The sequence below is a fragment of the Jaculus jaculus genome, chromosome 14 (genome assembly GCF_020740685.1).
Source record: "Jaculus jaculus isolate mJacJac1 chromosome 14, mJacJac1.mat.Y.cur, whole genome shotgun sequence".
Lineage (NCBI taxonomy): Eukaryota > Metazoa > Chordata > Mammalia > Rodentia > Dipodidae > Jaculus > Jaculus jaculus.
Genome location: NC_059115.1, coordinates 19,937,909 through 19,964,826, shown reverse-complemented (window position 1 = coordinate 19,964,826; position 26,918 = coordinate 19,937,909). Strand labels below are relative to the sequence as shown.

The following is a 26,918-nucleotide window of genomic DNA, read 5'->3' as shown; positions in this document are numbered from 1 at the left end:
AAGCACACCTGTGTCAGCCTCCACCTCCCAAATAGACACCACCTGGAGAGTTGAGAGTGAGGCTTATCAAACATGAGGCTGTGGGAGACATTTCATATTCAAATTTCCACATAGATCTACGACTCACAAAGTCAGCTAAATGTCTGCTGAGTAAGCCCCTTGAATCCTCCTGTCTCTCCCTCCACACAACTAGAACTGTAGTTCCATAGGATCATGCGTGGCGTTTATGTGAGCATTGGGATTCCATCTCAGGTCCTGCTCACAAGAAAGCACTGTAGTGAGTGAGCCATAATCAAAGCTAACTAGGACACTTATAAAAATGATTTGTTAGCAGGATGTGGTGGCGCATGCCTTGAATCCCAGCACTTGGGAGGCAGAAGTAGGAGGATTGCTGTGAGTTTGAGGCCACTCTGCAACTACATAATGAAATTCTGCTCAGCCTGAGCTACTGCATAATCCCACCTCAACAAACCAAAAAATACAGGATGGATTCATATTTTTATTCATACTAATAAGATTGTGACATTTTCCTACATGGACACAATGCATTTCTGTCACATTACCCCACATCACACTTTCATGACCCTTCCCCACTGCCAATCCTCATCCTCTTCCAACCAGTTTCCCTTCTAATTTCATCTCTTTTTCTCCGTGTGTACGGCCGCCAGTGACTTTCCTTACAGTAACTTGTTCGAGCATGGACAACTTACCAATAGCTTCACCAGTGAAGAAAGTGGCTCTCCCTCCCCTAAAAACTATTATACACAAATCCCCCTTTATAACTCCCTCAATCATAAGCCATTAATTATACACAAATCGCCCTTCATAACATCCTGCCCCAGAAACCGTTAATTACACAGAAAAATCCTCCTTGGTAACTCCCTTCCTCATAACCATTAATTATGCAAAAATCCCTCCTTGATAACTCCCTCCCATATAATACTATTATTTATACACAAATCTCCCTTCACAGCCCTTTCCTCTTCTTTAACAAAGTATTCATAGGCCCAACCTTTCACAGGTCTTGTGCAAGAAACCACACTTGGTGTAAGTTCAGTGATCACTGCCACAGCCATGCCATGTCCAGGAGACAGAGTTCCACGCCTCTCCTCCACTTTCTCCAGCTCTAATGCTGCCACATTTTTCTGCCATGGTCCCTCAGCCATACAGGGGTGATCCAATTTATGGCTGAGCATTGCCCACTCTCTCATTCTCAAGACTGTGACCAGTTAGGAGTCTCTATGGTCACCAATGCTCACTGCAAGCAGAAGTTTCTTGGACCAAAGTGGACAGTGATTTTAATCTAGAAGCAAAACACAAATACGTAGTAGGCATAAACAGAGCAACGTTACAGTGATAAGAGTACAGTCATCAAAGGACACCTCTGCATGGGTTGGGGCACAAGTGTCAACAGGGAAGGGGGGGCGTGTCACTTGAGAGCTCCCAGGGAGAGGCCAACAGTGACAGTTCCATGTTCCCTTTCCTGGTCTCGGACCACCGGCACGTCCTGAGTCAACAAGGAGGGCACTAGTGAAGTGTCAGAGCCCGGCACCATAGACACCGGCACCCCTGCACAACCCATAGGCTCTCACATCAGAGTCAGTGGCTAAAGAATAACAGGTGGGCCTGGTGTACTGGCACACGCCTGTAATTCCAACACTCCAGAGGCAGAAGTGGGAGGGTTGCTGTGAGTTTGAGGCTACCCTGAGTCTACATAGTGAATTCCATGACAGCCTGAGCTAGATTGAGACCCTACCTCAAAAACAAGAAAGAAAAAGAAGAAGAAGAAGATGAACAAACAACAACAACAGGTGGTATAAGACAGCTCTACCCCAGCTGGAAATTGGGGTGCCACACTGGAGAGGGGCAGACCTACTCACCTGGTATAGTAGATCCAAGTGAGGCCATAGATGAGGAGGAAGACAGTTCCCATGACAGACCCCCTGATCAGAGTGAAGACCAGTGGCCAGGAGTCCTTTTGCTTCTCATCTGCAACAGACAGGAAGAGGAAAAAGGAGGACATGACATCCTTGTCCCAGCACTTCTTTCCACCACATATCCCAGCACCTCTCCAGGTGACATGCCAAAACCCCGACAGCTTTCCTGCCCCTTATTTCTGCACAGACAGGCTCTGCTGAAGGTGCTGGGAGCTCAGCGGGTGCTGAAAAGTTTGGACAGGGGAAGGACAGGGCCAGTTCTGGGTTTATGACCCTTCTGAAGTGAACACTGAGAGACATGGGCTATAGTGGGAGAAATTGTGGAGGAGGGAGAGTGAAGGTGATGAAGGCAAAAGTCTCTGTATGTGGGGAAAACGGGGACAGGGAAGGTAGCAGATAAAGAAGTGGATTAATGAGTCCCTGTTGGGAAGGGACTCTCTCAAGAACTATTGAACAATACAATAGCATAAGTGCAGAAGGAAGAGTATGATGATGAAGAAACCCATTGAATACAGCTCTTGTCTGGTGAGGCAAGACAATATGGATTCAATCCTTAGAACTCATGGGAAATTGCCAAGGAAGTTTGTGAGTGTCTAGAAGCCCAGTGATGGGGAGGCATAGAGAGGTCAATGCTTGATGCTCATTTGGCAGCTTGTCAAGCTTTGGAGAGCTCCACGCCAAAGATACCCCTTCTTTCAGAAAAGGTGAACTGTTCATAAGGAATGATACCACAGGATATAAGGTGGCATCCAAACATACAGGCACACATATGCATGTACACATTCTCATATACATATCTATTCAAGAAAAAGAAGATGTCGCAGATGTTGTTGATGGACAGAGATGCCATATCTATGAGCAGGGTGGGGTGAAGATAAACTTGGCAATGGATAGGAAATTGGGGGAGATGAGGAATAAGCTCAAGGCTTAGTAGGGAAAATGGGTGGATGCTCCTAGCAACGCAGATGGATGGGAAAGCCAAGCTGGGAACAACACACAGAAAATTATGGGCAATTATTTGACCAGGAAAAGGGATAGGGAGGAGACAATAGATATTTCAGGAGAGTGGTACCTGTGGATTTCACCATCAGGAGCATATAGAAATTTTCAGGGAATCCTGGGATGCATAGTGAAAGGGCCTTGTCGCACACAAACAAAATAGAAGAAAAAGAAAAGAACCCTAGAATTTTAGAAGGCAGGTCCTGTGATTCACATAAAGGATGACTGGAAGATAACCAATCTTTGGTTTTCATTATGAGAAAGGCAGTATGATGGTTTAATCACTCTCCAACTTATCACTATCCATATTGTAATGCAGAGAGACTTTCTCCCATTAACCTCTTTTTGAAAGGTTTTATAAACAGAGCACGAAAAAGTGAAATGTACAATATCTCGTCTGAGTAGTGAAGTTTCTGTTTTCACTAACTGTGATTCTTTGAATTAGACGCCCCTGTAAAATCATGTGGGTGAATGCTTGGTCCCTAGCTGGTGGCAATTTGGGCAGTGCAGCCTTGGGGAGGAGGTCTGATGTTGGTGATGGGCGTAGTAGTGGCGTAGCTCCCCTTGTAGTGGCGTAGCTCCCCTTGTCTGAGATCTGCTCCTCTCATACTGCCGTTTTCCACGTGTGGTGGCCGACGTGATGTACAGCCCTTACTCATGTCATGATTTCCCCTGCCATCATGGAGTGTCCCCTCAAGACTGCAATCCAGAATAAAATAACTTTCCTCCATCAGCTGCTTTTGATCAGGAGCTTTGTCCCAGAAATGAGAAGGGAACTGCACATCACGTATTTCTATTGTCTGATTGAGACCAACCAAAGTTCTGGACTGTTATGTCAATCCCAGGTGTAGGAACATCAGGCTCTCCTTGAAAGAAAAGTTTTTTAATAGATTCTGAATATTCCCACATCACAAGGAAGACTAGAATATTCTATGACAAAGGGCACTCCTCCACAGCCCCTATTGTCCCTCATTCTTCTCTACACAAGCAAAGTATTAGATAGTGAATTCTTTTTAGCTGTTCACATTCTCAGGAAGTAAATTTGAAGCTCAGAAATTCTCCCTTCAGGACATAAAGCCCATACACTTGCTGGTCACTAGAAAAACTCCAGCTGACCTGTTTTATATCACGAGAGGCTTACCAACCTGAGTCAGAAAATTCCCTGAGGTATGTCATAGTAGTGAAATTCACTGGGCTGCTCTAGGAATGACAGCATTCTCAATCTCTAAACTCCCTTGTTCACCATCTGGCAGTGAGGGAACCCCGACAGTGCCATTCTGGACAAAAACCTTGGCCCCAATGTCTGATGAGGAGAGAGATTTGAGTTAAGACCCTTGTCTGTTTATTAAGGATGGTATAGCAAGAGTCTTTCCTTTGGGAAAAGACATAAAAACTGGTGACGCAGCTGGTGTGCTGAGTTCAGTGAGTGAGAGATGCATATGGAACAAAATAATTTCTGTACTCTATCCTGACCCCTTTACCAAAATACAGTCTGGTCCAGCTTTTATGAAGCTTCTAGAGCAGAAAGATTTGCCAACGTGGAGCTGCTTTTGATTACGTCCTCCCAACTGACAGCCCTGGACAACTGGAGAATAATATTTTTCCCGCTTCACTGCACGTACCAGTATCCAGACACAAAAGTGCCCAGTGCTCTGAGCTCCTCTCCCCATTCACACTATCCTCACAGGCACATGGGTTCTAGTATAACCACCCAAGGAAGTGTTGCACAAAACTGGTGTGTGGTTACTCCAACCTGGTAGACAATGGAACGGTTGTAGTTTGAAGAGGGAAGATGAACACAGCCTTGTGAACTTGATATGCCCAGGCATGAGGGTGGCTGCCAGCATTGGAAATGGAGGAAACAACCTGCTCAGAAAACCCTAGCAAATGTCAATCAATTACCTGGGGCAGGCAGGTTCTAAGGAATATCATGCACTAACCCTAGATATCAGGTCAGGGCTGCCAAGGAAAGATAGGTGACTTGGCCACAAAAGAGGAAAAACACAGTTTAATGTTTAGTGGGACTTGTGCCTTAGTTCCTGGACTCTGAAAATGTCCCATAAGAGAGGTGAAGATTAGGAAAGATCCATGCATGGTCCACTTACCTCTTCTGATTTTGGCCCAGGCCCTGCAAATTTTCTTGTTCCCACTTAAAATGGAGAAATTCTGAGTTGGCTCGTATCTAAAGCAAGTCTGAGACCCCCACACTACATCCATTTCCTTAGAACACCTTAGTTCATAGACCTTCTCTGGAAAAATATTTGCTAGGCTGTTCTTCTTACAGTCACAGTGGTTGGGCAGACATGGACCATGAAGTGGAGGTCTCCAGTCCATGATTTTTTGGGGTCCAAAGGAGGGAGAATTGCAAGTTAGGTCACTCTATGTTACAAAGTGTGTTCATATCAATATGCGTCATGTAGAGAAGCCTTGTCTGGACATAGATGTGACCAAAAGCTGGGTGTATAACTTAGCTGTAGAGTGAATACCAAGAATAACCAACCGCTAACTGCCTAAGTGCATGGCCCAACAGGAGAGTGTTTCCAAGAATACCCTAGCATCTAGGCTTAATCATCAGACCGCCACATGTATTTCATTCTTGAACTGTTTAATGTTCGTTTATGTCTATTTTGTTTGGGTTCACTTAAATTTTATGCCAGGACAAACACCTCACCTAAGTCTGACCTGAAGAACAAGTACATTGTCTTACCAGCAAACTCTTGGGGCCCATTCCCTCCAGTGGCTTTCTTCTTCCCGGCTAGCTGGCTATGGGAAGAAAACAGTGAGGCTCTTGGTGGCAGAGAAAATCCTGGTCTCACAGCCTAAATCAGCTGGAACCAAGCTTTTCTGTGAAGCTAAGGGAAATGTTGTTTGTGGAGGGCCTGTGAAGGATGGACAGGTGCTGACCTTCTCTTGTCTTGCTCCAACCCAGTGGTCACTCACCTTCCATGGCCAGACTCAAGGAGAGACGTTGGGAGCCCACAGTGTTCTGAGCCTGGCAGGCGAAATCTCCTCCCACTTTGAGATGGTGTGGAGACAATTCCAGCAGCCCAGGGTTGGAAAGAAGCAAGGGGTCCAACCTCAGGTTTCCCCAGGTCCAACTCAGTCTAGCAGGGGGATTGCTGTCAGCCACACACAGTAGGCTCAGAGACTTGCCCTCTGGAATGTGGAAAAAGGAGCCATTCTCCAAGACAATAGGCTCTGTAGATAAGGGTCCATGTGACAAAGAGATTATAACAAAGAACACAGGAGACATGGGAGGGAGGTGGACACATCAACATGGACTAGACTACAGGAAATCCATGCTTTCAGCCATCTCCAGCAGAGATGTAAATGTGTCTGGTTTCAGTGAGGGCAATGTGACTGTCACTCTCAGGGAAGAGACATCATGTGACATAGATATATTTTGAGCTTAGGACCTCAGCAAACAAATACACACAAACCCACACACACAGATATAGACAAAGAGTAATCATTGCACACTGTTTTGATATATCAACGGCACGGCTGCTTTGGATACAAGAAGTCACAAAATGGGGTCCCTCCATGCAGTGGGCACCACAGTCAGGAAGAATGAGGACTGTCTGTGTTACTACCATCCATTGACCCCTCAGATACTCTTCTGGGCAAAGCCAGGCTCATACAACCTGTGCAAGCACCGGTCACTTCTAGGGAGGCGAGTGAGCCCCTGGGGTCAGACTTCTGTGTGTTGTGAATGTTTGCTGTGACTGAGCACTCATATAAAAACCATTGGGGGAATAAAGAGCCAAAGATGAAGATTGATGCATAGATGGATGAGAAAGTCTCAGAATGTGTGGTTCTGCCTTATGAATGTTCCCCTATCCCTTTGGTCGCCAGAGAATGAGTGACACATGCTAAGCAAGCTGAGGGACAATAGATAGGACAGAACACTGTCTCCAACAAGGGATCTCTGCCACTGGAATGCGCTTAGGGTGAGGTAAGGCTAGCCCTGCACCCCCATCACAAGGAAGACTAGAATATTCGATGGCAAGTGCAGACCTCCATGGGCCCTAGTGTTGTCCCTAATTCTTCTCCACACATGCAAAATATTACATAGTGTGTTCTTTTTAGCTGTTCATGTTCTCAGGAAGTAAATTTGAAGCTCAGAAAATCTCCCTCCAGGACATAAAGCACATGCACTTGCTGGTCACTAGAAAAACTCCAGCTGACCTGTTTTACATCAAGAGGCTTACCAACCTGAGTCAGAGAATTCCCTGGGGTATGTCATAGCAGTGAAATTCACTGGGCCCCTGTAGGAATGCCAGCATTCCCAATCTTTATCCTTCTATGTTCACCATATGGCAAGGAAGAAACTCTGAGAGTGCCATTCTGGACAGAAACTCTGGCCCCATTGGCTAGGGGATTTGAGTAAGAACCTTGTCTGCTTATCAAGGATGGTATAGGAAAAGTCTTTACTTTGGGAAAAGACATAAAAACTGGTGACGCAGCTTGTGTGCTGATTTCAGTGAGTGAGAGATGCATAAAGGAACAAAATCATTTCTGTGCCCTATCATGGCCACTTCACCAAAATACACTACAATCCAGCTTCTATGAAGCTTCCAGAACAGAAATATTTGCCAATATGGAGCTGTGGTTGATTACAACCTCCCAACTTACAACTCTGGACAAGTGGAGACCGATATCGTTCCTGCTCCACAGCACTTAAAAGCATCCAGACACAAAAGTGCCCAGTGCTCCGAGCCCCTCTTCCCATTCACGCTCTCCTCATGGGTCCTAGGGTAACCACCCCAGGAAGTGTTGCAGAAGAGAGGTGTTTGGTTATTCCAACCTGGTGGACAATGGAATGGTTGTAGTTTGAAGAGGGAAGATAAACACAGCCATGTAAACTTGATAGTCCTAGGCATGAGGGTGGCTGCCTCAATGGAAATGGAGCAGACAACCTGCTCAGAAGGCCCTGGCACAATGTCAATCAATTACCTGGGGCAGGCAGGGTCTAAGGAATATCATGCATTAACCCCAAATATCAGGTCAGGGCCGCCAAAAAAAGATATGTAACTTGGCCACGAAAGAGGAAAGGTTAAAGCTTAGTGGCACTTGTGCCTTAGTTCCTGGACTCTGAAAATGTCCCATAAGAGAGGTGAAGATTAGGAAAGATCCATGCATGGTCCACTTTCCTCCTCAGACTTTGGCCCAGGACCCTGCATATTTTCTTGTTCCCACTTAAAACTATGAAAATATGAGTTGTCCACTATCTAAAGCAACTCGGAGATCCCCCACACTACACCCATTTTATTAGAGCACTTAAGATCACAGACCCTCTCTGAAAAATTCTTTGTTAGGCTGTTCTTATTACAGTCACAGTGGTTTGGCAGATATGGACCATGAAGTGACCTCCCTTCCACATTTTATGGGGTGCAAAGGAGGGAGAATTGCAAGTTCCAGGTCACTCTATGCTACAAAGTGTGTTCATATCAAACTACGTCACATAAAGAAGCCCTGTCTGGACATAGATGTGACCAGAAGCTGGGTGTATAACTCAGCTGTAGCATGAACACCAAGAATAACTGCTAACTGCCTGAGTGCATGGCTCAACAGGAGAGTGTTGCCAAGAATACCCTAGCATCTAGCCTTACTTATCAGACTGCCACATATATTTCAATCTTGAATTGTTTAAAGTTTGTTTATGTGCTATTTTGCTTTGGGTTCCCTTAAATTTTATGCCAGGGCAAACACCTCACCTTATTTCCAGACCTGAACAATGAGTATCTTGTCTTACCAGCACACTAAGGTTGCCCGTTCCCTCCAGTGGCTTTCTTCCTCCCGGCTAACTGGCTATGGGAAAAAAATATTGAGGCTCTTGGTGGCAGAGAAAATCCTGGCCTCAGAGCTTAGCCCAGCTGGAGCCAAGCTGTCCTGTGAAGATAAGAGAACTGTTTTTTGGGGAGAGCCTATGAAGAATGGACAGGTGCTGACATTCTCCTGTTTTGCTCAAACGAAATGCTCACTTACCTTCCATGGCCAGGCTCAAGGAGAGACGTTGGGAGCCCACAGTGTTCTGAGCCTGGCAGGTGAAATCTCCTCCTACTGTGAGATGGTGCGGAGACAATTCCAGCAGCCCAGGGTTGGATGGATTTAAGGGGCTCACAATCAGGTTTCCCCAGAACCAGCTCAGTCTAGCAGGGGGATTGCTGTCAGCCGCACACAGCAGACTCAGAGACTGTCCCTCTGGAATGAGGTGAAATGAGCCATTCTCCAGGAACGTGGATGCTGTAGAGAAGGGTCCAAGTGACAAAGGGATTAAAACAAAGAAAACAGGAGACATGGGAGGGAGTTGGACACATCAACATGGAACATAGACTACAGGAAATCCATGCTTTCAGCCATCTCCAGCAGAGATGTAAATGGGTCTGGTTTCAGTGTGGGCAATGTGACTGTCACTCTCAAAGGTAGAGACATCATATGACATAGATCCTTTTTGCCCTTAGGACTTCAGCAAACAAATACACACAAACCCATACACACAGATATAGACAAAGATAATCATTGCACACTGTTTCGATATGAGGTATATCAATGGCACAGCTGCCTTTGATACAAGAAGTCACAGAATGGGTCCCTCCATGCAGTAGGCACCAGAGAAGGAAGAATGAGGACTTTCTGTGTTGCTACTATCCATTGACCTCTTAGATACTCTGCTGGACAAGCCAGGATCATACAACCTGTGCAGACACTGGTCACTTCTAGGGAAGTGAATGAGCAGCTGGGGTCAGATTTCTGTGCATTCTGAATGGTTGCTCTGTGGTCCCGTCTCTTTGAGCAAGCACTCACATAAAAACCATTGGGGGAATAAAGAGTCAAAGATGAATATTGATGCATAGATGGATGAGAAAGGCTTAGAATGTGTGGTTCTCCCTGATGAATGTTACCCTATCCCTTTGGTCACCAGAGAATGAGTGACACGTCCCAACGAAACTGAGGGGACAAGACATAGGAGGGAACACTGTCTCCCAAAGGGGATCCTTGCCACTGGGATGAACCTAGGGAGTGGTAAGTTGACCACTGCACCCGAAAACCACAGAGGATCTACCTACCTCCTCCAATTCCTTCCCAGGTGGTCACAGTCAGGTTCTGTGGAGCATCTAGGACAGGGAGACATGAAAGGCAATCAGTAGGAGGCTCTGTACCCATACTGCTTAGGAATGGTGAGGGCATGACCCTCCTGACCTGCCCAGAACCCAGATTTTAGCAATCATTACTCAGAATTCAGAAGCTGACCCAGACCCCAATGCTCTGGAGACCCCACTCCATTAGACATCCCAATGTCTTAGCCTAGACTCACATGACACATTGAGATAGGTGGTCGTTCTCCTGGTCACATTGGGTCCAGGTAGAGTCACCATGCAGGTGAGATTGGTGCCATGGTCCTGGGGCTGGGGCATGAGGCTCAACACCAAGGTGCGAGTGGTTCTGGGGCCCAGGGTTGTCACAGAGCCCACAGTCCAGGATACCATGGGGGGTGGGCCCGATTCACATGCCCAGGGAGCAGAGCAGGTCAGGTTGCTGGGCTGGCCGGCCTCTAAGGTCTCTGGGACGTCGATGTGGGGGTTGTGAGTGAGGGCTGGTGAACAGAAGAGGCACTGAGTGAGGATGGATGAGGTCCAGCTGTGGGAAAGTGCAGGCTTTGATCCACCTACACCCACCAAGCTCTGATGATCCAGCCCCAGCCTCCCTGAGGTCAAGGTGACATCCTGGCCTTGTCCTGTGACAACCATAACCTTCCTATGTGGCTGAATAGAGGTTTATGTTGACTTACCTTTCACATTCACAAGTAGATGTTTCTGATAGTTCCACTTTGTATCCCCTCTCTCTAGCCGAAAGAAGTATGACTTCCTGTCCTTCTTCCTGGCATCTCTGATTTCCAGGGTACAGTTGTTGTCCTTTGGATCCCCAACAAGGGAGAATCGGCCCAAAGCAGCCTTCTGGACGGGTTTTTCTGGCTTGTTAGTTGCCACTGGAGAATCATTTCTTGTATTGGATCCTTCCAAGAACCAGAAGCCATAAGATGGATGTGAGTCAGTCCAATAATCCCGTTGGTAGGAGAAATTGCAGGGCACATGGACACAGAGGCCCTCCTGCACAGTCACCTGACTTGGCACATTCAGCACGTAACCCTCAGGGTATTTCCACACGCCATCCACCCTCTCAGGTCCCCAGAGCAGCAGGAGCAGAAGGAGCGGCAGCATGTCTGGCTGTAGCTCAGGGCCGCCATGGACAGTCTGCTCTATTGGACGCTTCTAGAAGGAACTGGAAGGAGGCCCCACAGGAAGCTGGGGGAGGATGTGACCGTGATTTTCTCAGCAGTCTGTCATGGCACACTCTGCACAGTGGCCTGGACCCTGTCCCCAACATATTACTTTCCAGGGAGAAGATGAGAGATCTTCCAATAGCAGGAACTCCCCATGGGAGGAGGCTCAGTGGGGAAGTGGCAGGTTGAGTGAAGGGTTTACCTGGCCCAGATTCGAGGCCAGCCTTCTTTTTACAATCAGTGACATGAGCAGAGGAGACTGTGCAGAGGTGGCGGTGAGTGTACTTCCTATTCAAACCCACAGGGGCCTGGGAGTATATCTCTGCTGGGAGAGTGATTGCTCTGTAAAGACAAGGCAGTGGGTTCAAAGCCAGCACCTCACAAGCCTAACCAGGTGTTGCATGCCGGTAATCTCAGCATTCGGGAAGCGGGTGGAGGCAGGGGAATCAGGATTTAGGTCATGCTTGGCCACATAGTGAGTCTCAGATGAGCTTGGGATTTATAAGACCTTGTGTGAAAAAATATAAACATATATAATTAAAACAAGCACACCTATGTCATGTACGGGGACATGGCCCACAATAGACAAAAAGGAACTGACTCTGTGGTCTCTGTACAGTGGAACCTGGTAGAGAGGATCGTCAAAAGGGAAGAAGAGACACAGGTTGTTATTCTGTCACAACAGGGGACATCCTGGAGAAGCTTGTGCCCCTCCCTTCTTCTTTTGAGGAACTTTTTATCTTTTTTGGTTTTTCCGAGGTAGGGCCTTACTCTAGCTCAGGCTGTCCTGGACATCACTATGTAGTCTCAGGCTGTCCTCGAACTCTGGGCAATCCTTCTACCTCTGCCTCCCAAGTGCTGGGATTAAAGGCATGAGCCACTATACCTGGCCTGAGGAATTTTTTATTAAGTATTTATTTATTTATTTGCACAGAGAAAGAGAGAGAGAGAGAGAGAAAGGGACAGTGAATGGGCAATTCAGGACCTCTACCATCTGTAATGATCTCTGGACACTGTGACACTTGGTGAAAACAACCTTACATGGTTACTAGGGAATTAAAGCCAGGTCATTAGACTTTGCAGGCAAGTATCTTAACCACTGAGCAATACCACCAGCACCCCTGAGGTATTTTTAATTTTTATTCCTTCATTTATTTGTGTGTGTGTGTGTGTGTGTGTAAGTACCCAGGAACTCTGCCACTACAAATGAATTCCACATACACAAACCACTTTTGACTTCTGACCTTACACAGATGGCTGTGGATTTGAACTCAGGCATGGAGACTTTCCACACAGGCACTGAGCTTTCTCTCCAGTCCATGACTACAAAAGATGAAAATAGCATATACACAAAGAATTTAAATTTGCCCAGCGTTTCAATGGCCAGAAGGGCTGGGCTCTCTGATCTGCTTCCTATGGTCTTCAGTTTCTTAAGAAGAGCAGAAGGTTGCAAAGAAGAGGCCTGGGGAAGACACCGAGAGAGGGCACGCAAAAAGGGAACTTGTGACACCCGATCAAGATAAGTGGGAGGCCCATACAACCCCTTCCCCATTTTCAGAAGGTAAAGTTAAAATCCCTCCAAAATTCATGGGTTAAGATACTCTTGCCAAGTTTGTAGAGAAGGTTAAGTGTTTAAAGCACTTGCCAGCAATGCCAAAAGACTCAGTTTTGGTTCCCCAGGACCCAATTAAGTCAGAGGTACAAGGTGGCACATGCTTGTGGAGTTTGTTTGCAGTGGTTGAAGACCCTGGAGCACCCAATCTCTCTCTCTCTCTCTCTTTCCTTTTTCCTTTCTCTAAAGTAAATAAATAAGTAAATAAATCTTCATCCTCACTGTTATAGTAATGGGAGGTAGGGTTTTTGGATGGGGATTCTGCCATGGGGCAGGATCTTTATGAAAGACATGAGTGACCATGATTGTAGAGAGCCTCGAGAGGTCGTTTGCCTCTTTTAGCTCATGAAGACATGGAAGGACACCATCTGTGAGAGGATGTGCCTTCAGCGGACATGACTTCTCCCATATCTTGCTTTTGGCCCCCCTAACCTCCCTATCCATAAGTAATAAACTTCTGATGTCTGTAAGTCACTCTGTTTTCGCTGAATGCTCCAGCAACCCACCTGACTGGGACAGGATGTGATTTCCACAAGCTGCATGGGTGCAGAGCCTCACGCGCCATTCTCTGCACAGCAGCATCTGGGTGGGAGACACACCGCTCACCGCACGATTTTATAACCTCCATGGCTAGGGAAGCGCAGACTAGAGAAGGGAAGGGATATTGCTCTGCAGGAGTGGAGCGTCAGATCTGAGGAAAATGAGGGAAAACAGACATGGCAGGGGCTTTCATGTGGTCAATAAGGATTTGTATTCCAGTGGATTCCTTGGTGCTGGATCCCTAATCCTCTGTCTCACTGTCCCTCTACCCTAAAATTTCTCAGCCATATTAGTAGTGCACTCCTTTATGGGACCAACCCCGAGATCAAGATCTAGGGCACAGCCGGCAGGGATGCTCGATGCCTCTCCCAGACATCCTGGTTCAGGAAATCCCTATTCAAAGCCTGGGAAGCATGCGACTCATGACCTAGGTGCCCGCACAGGTTGAGGTGTGTGCAGCACAATGGAGCAGTCTGATCACACTGACCAGAGGACCTATGTCGGGAACCAGAAGGACGGTAGGGGAAGCAGGGAGAACAAGGTCCTTAGGTGCTAGGGTGTAGGCACTGCAAGAGATGCAGACTTGTTTTCTCCTCACTGTCCTTCTGTCCACCCTCTGCAATGTCCTAAAGATAATGCTTTGTTCCAAGGCAGAGAAGGTGGAGAGGCCATGCTGCCTCTGCATACACGTTCTCATTGGTCATCCCAACATCCTTCAGTGAGGAGCAACCCCTTCCTCATCACAAAGACAGGGCACCTAATGGCCACAGAGACTGAGTGAGCAGTCATGAAAGCAGCCCAACAGTTGCTTACAACAGGACATTTGTCTTCTCCCTTACAACAGCGAGTCATCATCGTCCTTTCTGTTCCTTTTCTGTGGGCGTGTCTGTCTGAGTGTGTGCGCTTGTACACGTCTGTGTATGCGTACGTGGAGGCCAACGTAGACATTCGGTGTCTTACAACAGCTCCCACCTTAGCTTTTAAAATATTTCTTATTTATTTAATGAAAGAGACATTAGCAGGGATACCAAAGAGAGAGAAAAGATTGGCATGGTGACGCATGCCTTTAATCCATGCACTTGGGGGCAGAGGTAAGAGGAATTCTGAGAGTTCAAGGCCAACCTGAGACTACATGCTGAATTCCAGATCATGCTGGGCTAGTGTGAGACTCTACTTCAGAAAAGCGAGAGAGAGAGTAGAGACACAGACTCTGAGAGGGCCACCACCACTTGCTGCGGCAAACAAACTCCAGTGGCATTAGTTTTACTGGGTGCTGGGGAACTTAACCCTGGCCACCCGGATTTGTAAGAATGTGGCCTTTAATACTGAGCCATTTAAAAGTCTGCACTGTTGTTTTTTAGACAGGGTCTTTGATTGAACCTATGAGTCACAGATCCAGCAAGAGCAGCTGGCCAGGGAGCCCTAGGTACCTGTCTGTCTCCACCTCCCCCCATGCTGGGATTACTAGCATGGCAATGCCCCCTTCCCCCGTTTCTCCTCCTCCTCCTCTTCCTCCTCCTCCTTCCTCTTCCTCCTCCTCCTCCTCCTCATTCTTCTTCTTCTTTTCACAGGATTGCTGCATTCCACACTCAGATCCTCATCCCTGCACAAGACCTTTATCTGCTGAGCCACCTGCATGGTCCTTCCCTTGTCCTTCAGTGTGCATTAAGACTGCAACACGTTTTTTTGGAGGGGGGGTTTGAGTTGGCATTTCACTCAAGCTCAGTCTGATCTGGTATTCAATACGGAGTCTCAGGCTGAGCTGGAGCTCAGGGCGATCCTCTTACCTCTGCCTCCCGAGTGCTGGGATTAAAGGCATGCGCCACGACGCCTGGTGAGCCTACAATATTTTCAGCACTAGAGAGCAGAGGATGAGAAGGTCTGAGTCCTGGCAGCGCAGTTGACAAGGAGGCCAAAATCTTCCATACGTTCTCTCATAACCTCAGTGGTGGCATAGGTGATTCAAGTCACTCTAATGGGAGTACAATCTTTGGCCACATCTTAGTGTGACATGTCAAAAGTTCCCAGAGCAAAACTAGGGCTAGAGTGTCTCAGATGTTGTCTGTAGTCTTTGTTTATGGATTTGTTTGTCTTATGTATACCAGGCTTCATTCAAATTCACTACCTGGCAATGACCTTGAACTGCTGAGTCTCTACCTACACCTCCTGCGTTCTGGGATTACAGCGTGAGTACTGTGTGCAAGGCCAGCGACAGAACCAAGAGCCTCTGCATGCAGGACAAACATATGTCCAGCTGAGGCGCATCACCCAGGCCTGACAGGAAATGAAGCCCAGTGATAAGACACCTGTGGAGTTGGGATTCCTTCACCTTAGCCAGGCTGAATTGTGGTGTCCAGAATATGCCCATTTTCGCACCGATCACAATGCAAAGCAGAAATTGATGAGGCCACAGCACTCAGAAGGTCAGTGGGACCCGAGACCACTGCAGCTTCATGCACGGTCACTGATCCATTAACTCATCTCAGTGGTGTGGCCTAAGGCTGCTCAAATGCTGAGCAGAATTTAGTGTGTTCAGGGAGCCCCATGAAACAGGGAGTGCTGAGAACTCACACAAGGATTTGGAGATATACCACCCTAAGGAAAATGTATGATGGCACACAGAAGACTCTGGGGGATGTCAAAGGTAGCTCTACCGTCTCACCAAGACGTTGTCCCTGATGTATGTGATTTTTGACATGCAGTTGGGTCCTTTTGCCTATTCACAGGAGCCCTTCACCCAAGTGCAAAGTGTAGACTAAGGACCATCTGCATACTTACAATGCTGACTGTCAGTGTATGTGTGAATGTTTGTGTGTGGGGGCATATTTGAGGAAGACAAAGAGAGATGTGGTCAGAAAGACCAAGAAAGATAGTGCAAAGAGATAGACACAGAGAGATGCAGACAGAAATACAGACAATAACACAGACACAGGAGGAAGACCGGGACAGAGTTATAGAGACCAGGAGGCATGGATAGACAGCAGAGATATACACAGGAAACAGACATTGAGACCCTGACACAAGAGGTGGCCAAAGAGCCCACAGCAATGTTTATAAAGAGAATGTGTATACTTGGCTCACAGTTTTGGGATCTCAGAAGGTCTCATAGAGTGACTCCACATGTGCTTGACATCTGGTGACACCTTCTGTGTGCATCATGACAGGGTGGACAGCAGCTACACAGCAGACAGAGCAAGTGTTCCCTCTTGGATCTTGGTTCTTCTTCTTATAAACCTACTTATGCTGCCATGACAATCCCCATTTGCGGGGCCTCCTCTGATCCTCATGTCCTCTTTTAAAAAGCCCCACTTCAAAAGACAGCTTGTGTGTGACGAGAGACCAACCGTCCATGTACGGCGATGTGAAAATCATTAGTGTTGATGCATATGCAAATGTTTGTGTACATGCCCTTATGTGTACATGTATTCCACACTCATGGATTCTGTTTCTCTGAAGGGCCTGAAATATACCCAGGAAAGGAACCGATCCATGGTGCAAGGTCTTGTAAGTCATATTTCTTTCTCTCTCATAATCTCAGTGGGAAGAAGAGGCAGTGACATTTATGTTAGTCAGACAGTTGAGGAAGGACTTGTCAATGTGTTCAGAGAACAACTGCTGCTGTCTCGTCAGGGTAGGCTGTGGGAGAGCAAGCTGGGTGAGATCCTGATGGTCAGAGCAAGGAAGACTGTTTAGCATCAGCCACTGTCATGGCTGGTGATTCTGGTCCCCAAGGGCTGCCGACACTCATCCACAGCCAGAACGCTTGATCTGCGCTTCATTCAATGTAGGTGAGGGAAAAATACAGATTCCTAGGCTGGAGAGGTGGCTCAGCACTTAAGTATCTTGTCTACAAAGCCAAACTACCTGGGTTTGATTCCCCAGTGCCCATGTAAAGCCAGATGCACAAGAAGGCACATGCATGTGGAGTTTGATGCAGTGGCTGGAGGGCCTGATACGCCCATGCCTTCTGTCTCTTCTCTATCTGTTCCTACTTGCAAATAAATAAGTAAAACTATATAATTTTTTAAGAAAGATACAGATTCATAGTTTATGGGATAACACATGTGGAATAACCATAAGAGCCACTGCCTGTGTTTAAAATTATCGGGTTAGCAAGGGAAGTTGTATGTGGATGCATGTTCATATGTGTGCAGGCACACGTGTGCTTGAGCATGTACATGCTAGAGATAACAGTCATGTGTCATCCTCAGGTAGTCCATGCACTTGGAGCCTCAGAAATGACAAGTGTTCCATTCACCTTCTCATGGCTGGGGTAGAACACCTAAGCCGGAGTAGCTTATGGGAAGAGGATGTTTCTATGAGTATTACAGAGTTGAAGGTACATTTCATCTCATGAGATAAGCATAATAGATCAGATTCTGGGCATCACATTTGCCACAGCAGTTGGGAGGGGACAGCAAGAGAGAGAGCTGAACTCTGAGCAGTGGGAGCGCAGCTTCAATGCCCCAAAGCCACCCCCAGAAGCACACCTTTGCCAGCCTCCACCTCCCAAAATGACACCACCCGGAAATTTGAGAGTGAGGCTTATCAAACATGAGGCTTTGTGGGACATTTCATATTCAAATTTCCATATAGATCTACAACTCACAAAGTCAGCTAAATGTCTGCTGAGTGAGCCCCTTGAATCCTCCTGTCTCTCCCTCCACACAACTGGAACTGTAGTTACATGGGATCATGCATGGCGTTTATGTGAGCCTTGGGATTCCATCTCGGGTCCTGCTCACAAGAAAGCACTGTAGTGAGTGAGCCATAATCAAAGCTAACTAGGGCACTTATAAACATGATTTGTTAGCAGGATGTGGTGGCGCACGCCTTGAATCCCAGCACTTGGGAGGCAGAAGTAGGAGGATTGCTGTGAGTTTGAGGTCACCCTGCAACTACATAATGAAATCCTGCTCAGCCTGAGCTACTGCATTATCCCACCTTGAAAAACCAAAAAATACAGGATTTATTCATATTTTTATTCATACTAATAAGCTTGTGACATTTTCCTACATGGACACAATGCATTTCTGTCACATTACCCCCCATCACACTTTTATGAACCCTTCCCCACTGCCAATCCTCATCCTCTTCCAACCAGTTTCCCTTCTAATTTCATGTCTTTTTATCCGTGTGTACGGCCACCAGTGACTTTCCTTACAGTAACTTGTTCGAGCATGGACAACTTACCAACAGCTTCACCAGTGAAGAAAGTGGCTCTCCCTCTACTAAAAACTATTATACACAAATCCCCCTTTATAACTCCCTCAATCATAAGCCATTAGTTATACACAAATCGCCCTTCATAACATCCTGCCCCAGAAACCGTTAATTACACAGAAAAATCCTCCTTGGTAACTCCCTTCCTCATAAACCATTAATTATGCAAAAATCCCTCCTTGAATACTCCCTCCCATATAATACTATTATTTATACACAAATCTCCCTTCACAGCCCTTTCCTCTTCTTTAACAAAGTATTCAGAGGCCCAACCTTTCACAGGTCTTGTGCATGAAACCACACTTGGTGTAAGTTCAGTCATCACTGCCACAGCCATGCCATGTCCAGGAGACAGAGTTCCACGCCTCTCCTCCAGTTTCTCCAGCTCTAATGCTGCCACATTTTTCTGCCATGGTCCCTCAGCCATACAGGGGTGATGCACGTTTCCAATTTATGGCTGAGCATTGCCCACTCTCTCATTCTCAAGACTGTGACCAGTTAGGAGTCTCTGTGGTCACCAATGCTCACTGCAAGCAGAAGTTTCTTGGACCAAAGTGGACGGTGATTTTAATCTAGAAGCAAAACACAAATACGTAGTAGGCATAAACAGAGGAATGTTACAGTGATAAGAGTACAGTCATCAAAGGACACCTCTGCATCAGAGCACTGGGCTGAGGGATGGGGGGGGGTGTCACTTGAGAGCTCCCAGGGAGAAGCCAACAGTGACAGTTCCATGTTCCTTTTCCTGGTCTCGGACCACCGGCACGTCCTGAGTCAACAAGGAGGGGACTAGTGAAGTGTCAGAGCCCGGCACCATAGACACCGGCACCCCTGCACAACCCATAGGCTCTCACATCAGACTCAGTGGCTTAAGAATAACAGGTGGGCCTGGTGTACTGGCACATGCCTGTAATTCCAACACTCCAGAGGCAGAAGTGGGAGGGTTGCTGTGAGTTTGAGGCTACCCTGAGACTCCACAGTGAATTCCATGACAGCCTGAGCTAGATTGAGACCCTACCTCAAAAACAAGAAAGAAAAAGAAGAAGAAGAAGATGAACAAACAACAACAACAGCAACAACAACAGGTGGTATAAGACAGCTCTACCCCAGCTGGAAATTGGGGTGCCACACTGGAGAGGGGCAGACCTACTCACCTGGTATAGTAGATCCAAGTGAGGCCATAGATGAGGAGGAAGACAGTTCCCATGACAGACCCCCTGATCAGAGTGAAGACCAGTGGCCAGGAGTCCTTTTGCTTCTCATCTGCAACAGAAAGGAAGAGGAAAAAGGAGGACATGACATCCTTGTCCCAGCACTTCTTTCCACTACATATCCCAACACCTCCCCAGGTGACATGCCAAAACCCCGACAGCTTTCCTGCCCCTTATTTCTGCACAGAGACGCACTGCTGAAGGTGCTGGGAGCTCAGCGGGTGCTGAAAAGTTTGGACAGGGGAAGGACAGGGCCAGTTCTGGGTTTATGACCCTTCTGAAGTGAACATTGAGAGATATGGGCTATAGTGGGAGAAATTGTGGAGGAGGGAGAGTGAAGGTGATGAAGGCAAAAGTCTGTGTTTGTGGGAAGAAAGGGGGCAGGGAAGGTAGCAGATAAGGAAGTGGATTAATGAGTCCCTGTTGGGAAGGGACTCTCTCTAGAACTATTGAACAATACAATAGCATAAGTGCAGAAGGAAGAGTATGATGATGAAGAAACCCACTGAATACAGCTCTTGTCTGGTGAAGCAAGACAATATGGGTTCAATCCTCAGAACTCATGGGAAATTGCCAAGGAAGTTGATGAGTATCTAGAAGCCCAATGATGGGGAGGCATAGAGAGGTCAATGCTTGATGCTCATTTGGCAGCTTGTCAAGCTTTGGAGAGCTCCTCACTCAGAGTAATGTTCTGGAGAAGGAAGTCAGCAAGTACCACGGCGGAGGTGACGGATCTCAGTGCCCTCAAGGGCTCAGTGTCTCAGGTGAGTGACATGGGCACCAACCATGTGCAGCCTCCCTGCCTGGACCCTTCTCTTGAGATGACCCAGGGACTACTTGGCTGAGCTGGTCCAAGTTGCTCTTCTGTCTCTGGCTAGGAGCTAGCTAGCCTCTTTAGTCTGCTTTCCCATCTTGCTGATTGCAGACAATTCCCTCCACCCTGCAGGTCGAACACGAGGGAAGCCTTAGCTCCTCTCTGTCCTCCCTTTCTTTCATTATGGCCCAGATATCACTGGGTCTGGAGTTCGTTTGCAGAGGCTGGAAGCCCTGGCGTACCCGTTCTCTCTCGCTCCTTCTATCTGTCTTTCTCTCTGTGTCTATTGCTCTCAAACAAATAAATAAATAAATAAATAAATTTAAATAAATGTTTATGGGTGGGGGGGGGGCTGGAGAGATGGCTGAGCCATTAAGGTGCTTGTGAGAAAAGCCAGAGGACCAAGCTTGATTCCCCAGGACCCACATAAACCAGATGTGCAAGGTGGTGTGTGCATCTAGAGTTCATTTGTAGTGGCTGGAGGCCCTGATGTGTCTATTCTCTACCTGTCTTCCTTCCTTCATTCCTTCCTGTCTTCCTTCCTTCCTTCCTACCTTCCTTCCTTCCTTCCTTCCTTCCTTCCTTCCTTCCTTCCTTCCTTCCTTCCTTCCTTTCTCCCCCCCATCATAAATAAATACAAGTAAAATATTTTTATTTATTTATTTATTTGAGAGCGACAGACACAGAGAGAAAGACAGATAGAGGGAGAGAGAGAGAATGGGCGCGCCAGGGCTTCCAGCCTCTGCAAACGAACTCCAGACGCGTACGCCCCTTGTGCATCTGGCAAACGTGGGACCTGGGGAACTGAGCCTTGAATCAGGGTCCTTAGGCTTCACAGGCAAGCGCTTAACTGCTAAGCCATCTCTCCAGCCCAAGTAAAATATTTTTAAAATAAGTTTATGGGGCCTAGGGAGATGCCTCAGTAGTTAAAGGCACTTGCTTGCAAAGCCTGATAGCCTGGGTTTGATTCCCCAGTACCCACATAAAGCCAGATGCACAAAGTGTATCTGGAGTTTGTTTGCAATGGCAGGAAGCCCTGACATGCTCTCTCTCTCTCTCTCCTTTTCTATCTTTCTGTATCTCAAATACATAAATGAAAAACAATCAAGTTAATAGGGTGCTACTCTAGACAAAGGGGCTGGGGGACAGATGTTAAAATGCAAAGGAACTGGATAAAACTGGCTCTTGGTCACTAACTTCTGGTAGTAGGCAGGGAACAGAGACAGGGAACCGAGGAGGTCCAAGATTGAAAGGGACAACTTCAGCAATGACAGGGGTCAAGAGCAGGAGAGCAGGCTTATATGACCCAGTGACATCTGGGCCATAATGAAATAAAGGGAGGACAGAGAGGAGCTAAGGCTTCCTTTGTGTTCGACCTGCAGGGTGGAGGGAATTGTCTGCAATCAGCAAGATGGGAAAGCAGACTAAAGAGGCTAGCTAGCTCCTAGCAAGAGACAGAAGAGCAACTTGGACCAGCTCAGCCAAATAGTCCGTGGGTCATCTCAAGAGAAGGGTCCAGGCAGGGAGGCTGCACATGGTTGGTGCCCATGTCACTCACCTGAGACACTGAGCCCTTGAGGGCACTGAGATCCTTCACCTCCGCCATGGTACTTGCTGACTTCAATCTCCAGAACATTACTCTGAGTGAGGACACCAGAGAATCTTTCAGTGTGACAAGATCCAGGACCACAGTACCTGCCTGCACTCTGTGCTTCCTACTAAATCTCTGGAAAGTGCTCTTATCAGAGAAGCTGCTGTTCTGAGGAGCCTCTCTCCCTCAGGAACAATGGGGCCTGAGGGTGACACACAGAAAACATTTTCCCAGAACTCAGCTCCCCTTGGCTGCCATCCAACCCAGGTCCGTCCAGCTCTGAGCTCAGGGTGTGGTGCCTGGTTTGTCCTTCCCCACCACGGGTCCTCCCTCCCTCCCGTGACCAGTGCTCACAACATGAGAATGATGCAGAAGAATGAGAAGACCAGGGCTGTGGTGCCTGCGCCCACGAAGACCCCCCACATCACTCCGGACAGAGCTGCGTTACCTGCGGAGGGAGAGGCACCCTTGAGCCCTCCCTCTTCTCCCACCCTAGTTGGATACTGGGCTTCTGGCTTTCTCTACCTCATGCTCATACACCCAGACTAAGGACCAGAAGGGACAGGGTCCGGGTCAAGTCTAGCAAGGGTGAGGAAGCATCAAGTGCTGCGGCTTGCTTTGATTTAAGTTCGGTGTTTTGGAATTATTTCACATACATTCTTACTTGTTTTAAAAAAAATGCATCATGGGCTGGCAATGTATCTCAGTGGTAATGCACTTCAGTAGCATGCCCAGGCCCCAGGTGACATCTCAAGTATGACAACCAACCAACCAACACCTGGCATGAGGACAGGTGCCTGTAATCCCAGCTACCTCTGAAGAAGACAGGAGGATCAAAAGTTCAAGGTGTGCTAGGAAACTTAGTGAGACCCAGTATCAAAATATAAATAAACTGGAGCTGGAAAAATTGCTCAGTGGTTAAAGGCACTTGCTCTCGAGCCTGATGGCCTGAGTTCAGTCTGGATTCGATTCCCTACTGCCCCTGTAAAGCCATATGCACAAAGTGGCACATACATCTGGAGTTCATTAATAGCAGCAGGATGCCTTGGCATGCCCATTCTCTTTAATAAACAAATAAATAATCATAAATAAATAAATAAAAGGGCTAGGGGTTGGGCTCAGTTGTACAAAGTTGGTTTAGAATCTATGGGGAGGACTAGGGATGTAGTTCAATAGCAGTGCACTTGCCCAGAATGACCTAAGTGCCAGGTTTAACCTTCAGTGCTTATATGTGTGTGTGTGTGTGTGTGTGTGTGTGTGTGTGTATATATATATATATATATATGTGTGTGTGTGTGTGTGTGTGTGTGTGTATATATATGTATGTATGTATACACACACACACACACATCTTCTTCTTCAGTTGTTTTATCAATGTTCTTATGACATTTAGTTTTGGTTTCCCCTAAATATTATGTCAAGGGCAAAATCTGACTTCAGTTCAAGCTACAAAAGCCCAGTACTTTGTGAACCCAGCACGCTCTTTGGCACAGCCCTTCCACTGGCTTTGTCCCAGTGAAATGGATACAGAAAAATTAAAAACAGGCTGTGGCTGAAAGGAAAATTTTACAACTTGCAGCTTAGCTCGGGGAGGAAACAAGCTCTCCTGTGAGCTAAGGGAACTGGGTATGGATGGGAGACAGTGAAGAATGAACAGGCACTGTCCTTCTCTTGTCTTGCTCCAACCCAACGGTCACTTACCTTCCATGGCCAGGCTCAAGGAGTGCTGCTGGGAGCCCACAGTGTTCTGAGCCTTGCAGGTGAACTCTCCTCCCACTTTGAGATGGAGTGGAGACAATTCGAGCAAACCAGGGTTGGATGGATGCAAAGGGTCCACACTCAGGTTTCCCCAGAACCAGCTCAGTCTAGCAGGGGGGTTGCTGTCAGCCGCACAGAGCAGACTCAGAGACTGTCCCTCTGGAACTAGGAGAAATGAGCCATTCTCCAGGAATGTGGATGCTGTAGAGAAGGGACCAAGTGACAAAGAGATTAAAACAAAGAACACGGGAGACATGGGAGGGAGGTGGACACATCAACATGGACTAGACTACAGGAAATCCATGCTTTCAGCCCTCTCCAGCAAAGATGTAAATGTGTCTGGTTTCAGTGTGGTCAATGTGACTGTCACTCTCAAAGGTAGAGACACCATGTAATGTAGAAACATTTTGAACTTAGGAACTGATCAAACACACAAGCAAACACACACGTACACACAGATGTAGACATAAGACTAATCATTGCACACTGCTTCATTGTCAGGTATATCAATGCCATGGCTGTCATTGATACAAGAAGCCAGAGAATCGGGTCCTTCCATGCCGTGGAAACCACAGTCGGGGAGAATGAGGACTGTCTGTGTACCTATCATGCATTCACCTCTTAGATACTCTGCTGGACAAGCCAGGCTCAAACAACCTGTGCAGGCACTGGTCACTTCTAGGGAAGTGACTGAGCTACTGGGGTCAGACTCCCGTGTGTGTTCTGAATGTTTCCTCTGTGGCCCTGTCTCTTTGAGAAAGCATTCAAATAAAAATCATAAGGCGAATGAAAAGCCAAAGATGAAGATTAATGTATCCATGGATGAGAAGGACTTAGAATGTGTCGCTCTGCTTTGTGAATGTCATCTTGTCCCTTTAATCACCAATGAGCAAGCGAAAGAGTGGTAGAATCAGTGACACGTACTAATGAAGCTGAGGGGACAATATGTAGGAGGGAACATGTCTCCAACAAGGGATCTCTGCCACTGGGGTGAGCTTAGGGTGAGGTAAGGCTAGCCCTGCACCCGCAGACCACAGAGGATCTACCTACCTCCTCCAACTCCTTCCCAGGTGGTCACAGTCAGGTTCTGTGGAGCATCTAGAACAGGAACATGAAAGGCAATCAGTAGGAAGCTCGGTATACACACTGCATAGGGATGGTGAGGGCATGATACTCCTGACCAGCTCCAGCACCAAGATTATAGCACTCATTACTCAGAACACAGAAGATGACCAAGATCCCAATGCTCTGGGGACCCCACTCCATCAGACATCCTAATGTCTCAGCCTAGACTCACATGACACGTTGAGATAGGTGGTCGTTCTCCTGGTCACATTGCGTCCAGGTAGAGTCACCATGCAGGTGAGATTGGTGCCATGGTCCTGGGGCCGGGGCATGAGGCTCAACACCAAGGAGCGAGTGTTACTGGGGCCCAGGGTTGTCACAGAGCCCACAGTCCAGGATACCATGGGGGGTGGGCCCGATTCACATGCCCAGGGAGCAGAGCAGGTCAGGTTGCTGGGCTGGCCGGCCTTTAAGGTCTCTGGGACGTCGATGTGGGGGTTGTGAGTGAGGGCTGGTGAACAGAAGAGGCACTGAGTGAGGATGGGGGAGGTCCAGCTGTGGGAAAGTGCAGGCTTTGATCCACCTCCCCCCACTGAGCTCTGATGATCCAGCCCAGCATCCCTGAGGTCAAGGTAACATCCTGGCCTTGTCTTGGGACACCCATAACCTTCCTATGTGGCTGAATATAAGTTTACATTCACTTACCTTTCACATTCACAAGTAGATATTTCTGATAGTACCACTTTGTATATCTTCTCTCTAGCCGAAAGAAGTATGACTTCGTGTCGTTCTTCCTGGCATCTCTGATTTCCAGGGTACAGTTGTTGTCCTGTGGATCCCCAACAAGGTAGAATCTGCCCACAGTAGACTTCTGGACGGGAATCTCTGGCTTGTTAGTAGCCACTGGAGAATCATGGTTTGTACGGGACCCTTTCCAGAACCAGAAGCCATAAACTGGGTCTGATTCAGTCCACATACCGGGGGTAGGAGAAATTGCAGGGCACATGGACACAGAGGCCCTCCTGCACGGTAACCTGACTTGGCACATTCAGCACGTAATCCTCATGGGAACTCCTCACGCCATCCACCCTCTCAGGGCCCCAGAGCAGCAGGAGCAGAAGGAGCGGCCGCATGTCTAGCTGTAGCTCAGGGCCTCCGTGGAAAGTCTGCCCTACTGGACGCTTCTAGGAGGAACTGGAAGGAGGCCCCACAGGAAGCTGGGGGAGGATGTGACCCTGATTTTCTCAGCAGTCTGTCATGGCACACTCTGCACAGTGGCCTGGACCCTGTCCCCCACATATTACTTTCCGTGGAGAAGATGAGAGATCTTCCAGTGGCAGGAACTCCCCATGGGAGGAGGCTCAGTGGGGAAGTGGCAGGTTGAGTGAAGGGTTTACCTGACCCAGATTCGAGGCCAGGCTTCTTTTTACAATCAGTGACATGAGCAGAGGAGACTCTGCAGAGGTGGCGGTGAGCGTACTTCCCATTGAAACCCACAGAGGACTGGGAGTATATCTCTGCTTGAAGATTGATTGCTCTGTAAGACAAGGCAGTGGGTTCAAAGCCAGCACCTCACAAGCTCAACTAGGAGTTGCATGCCTGTAATCTCAGCATTAAAGGAGGTGGTGGAGGCAGGAAAATCAGGAGTTTAGGTCATGCTTGTCTACATAATGAGTCTCAGATGAGCTTGGGATTTATAAGAACTTGTGTGAAAAAATATAAACATATATAATTAAAATAAGCACGCCTATGTCATGTACGGGTGCATGGCCCACAATAGACAAAAAGGAACTGACTCTGTGGTCTCTGTACAGTGGAGCCTGGTAGAGAGGATCGTCAAAAGGGAGGAAGAGACACAGGTTACTATTCTGTCACGACTGGGGA

At 47.5% G+C, this 26,918-nt stretch overlaps 1 protein-coding gene, 1 long non-coding RNA gene and 1 pseudogene across 2 annotated transcripts; all 3 read right to left on the bottom strand.

Annotated features, from left to right (window-relative positions):
* Positions 1 to 1,170: 1,170 nt before the first annotated feature.
* LOC123454826 lies at positions 1,171 to 9,006 on the bottom strand. Its single transcript, XR_006633497.1, has 3 exons — positions 8,925 to 9,006; positions 1,881 to 1,989; positions 1,171 to 1,303 (listed from the first exon to the last, which is right to left on the bottom strand). It is a non-coding gene; the product is annotated as an uncharacterized LOC123454826 (long non-coding RNA).
* Positions 9,007 to 9,998: 992 nt separating this feature from the next.
* LOC123454637 (sialic acid-binding Ig-like lectin 9) lies at positions 9,999 to 11,174 on the bottom strand. The gene is made up of 3 exons (XM_045133360.1): positions 10,729 to 11,174; positions 10,255 to 10,533; positions 9,999 to 10,054 (listed from the first exon to the last, which is right to left on the bottom strand). Exons 1-3 carry the CDS (start codon positions 11,156 to 11,158, stop codon positions 9,999 to 10,001), a joined length of 765 nt encoding a protein of 254 aa, XP_044989295.1. The 5' UTR covers positions 11,159 to 11,174.
* Positions 11,175 to 19,109: 7,935 nt separating this feature from the next.
* Positions 19,110 to 26,167, bottom strand: LOC123454636 (annotated as a pseudogene).
* Between the last annotated feature and the right edge of the window lie 751 nt (positions 26,168 to 26,918).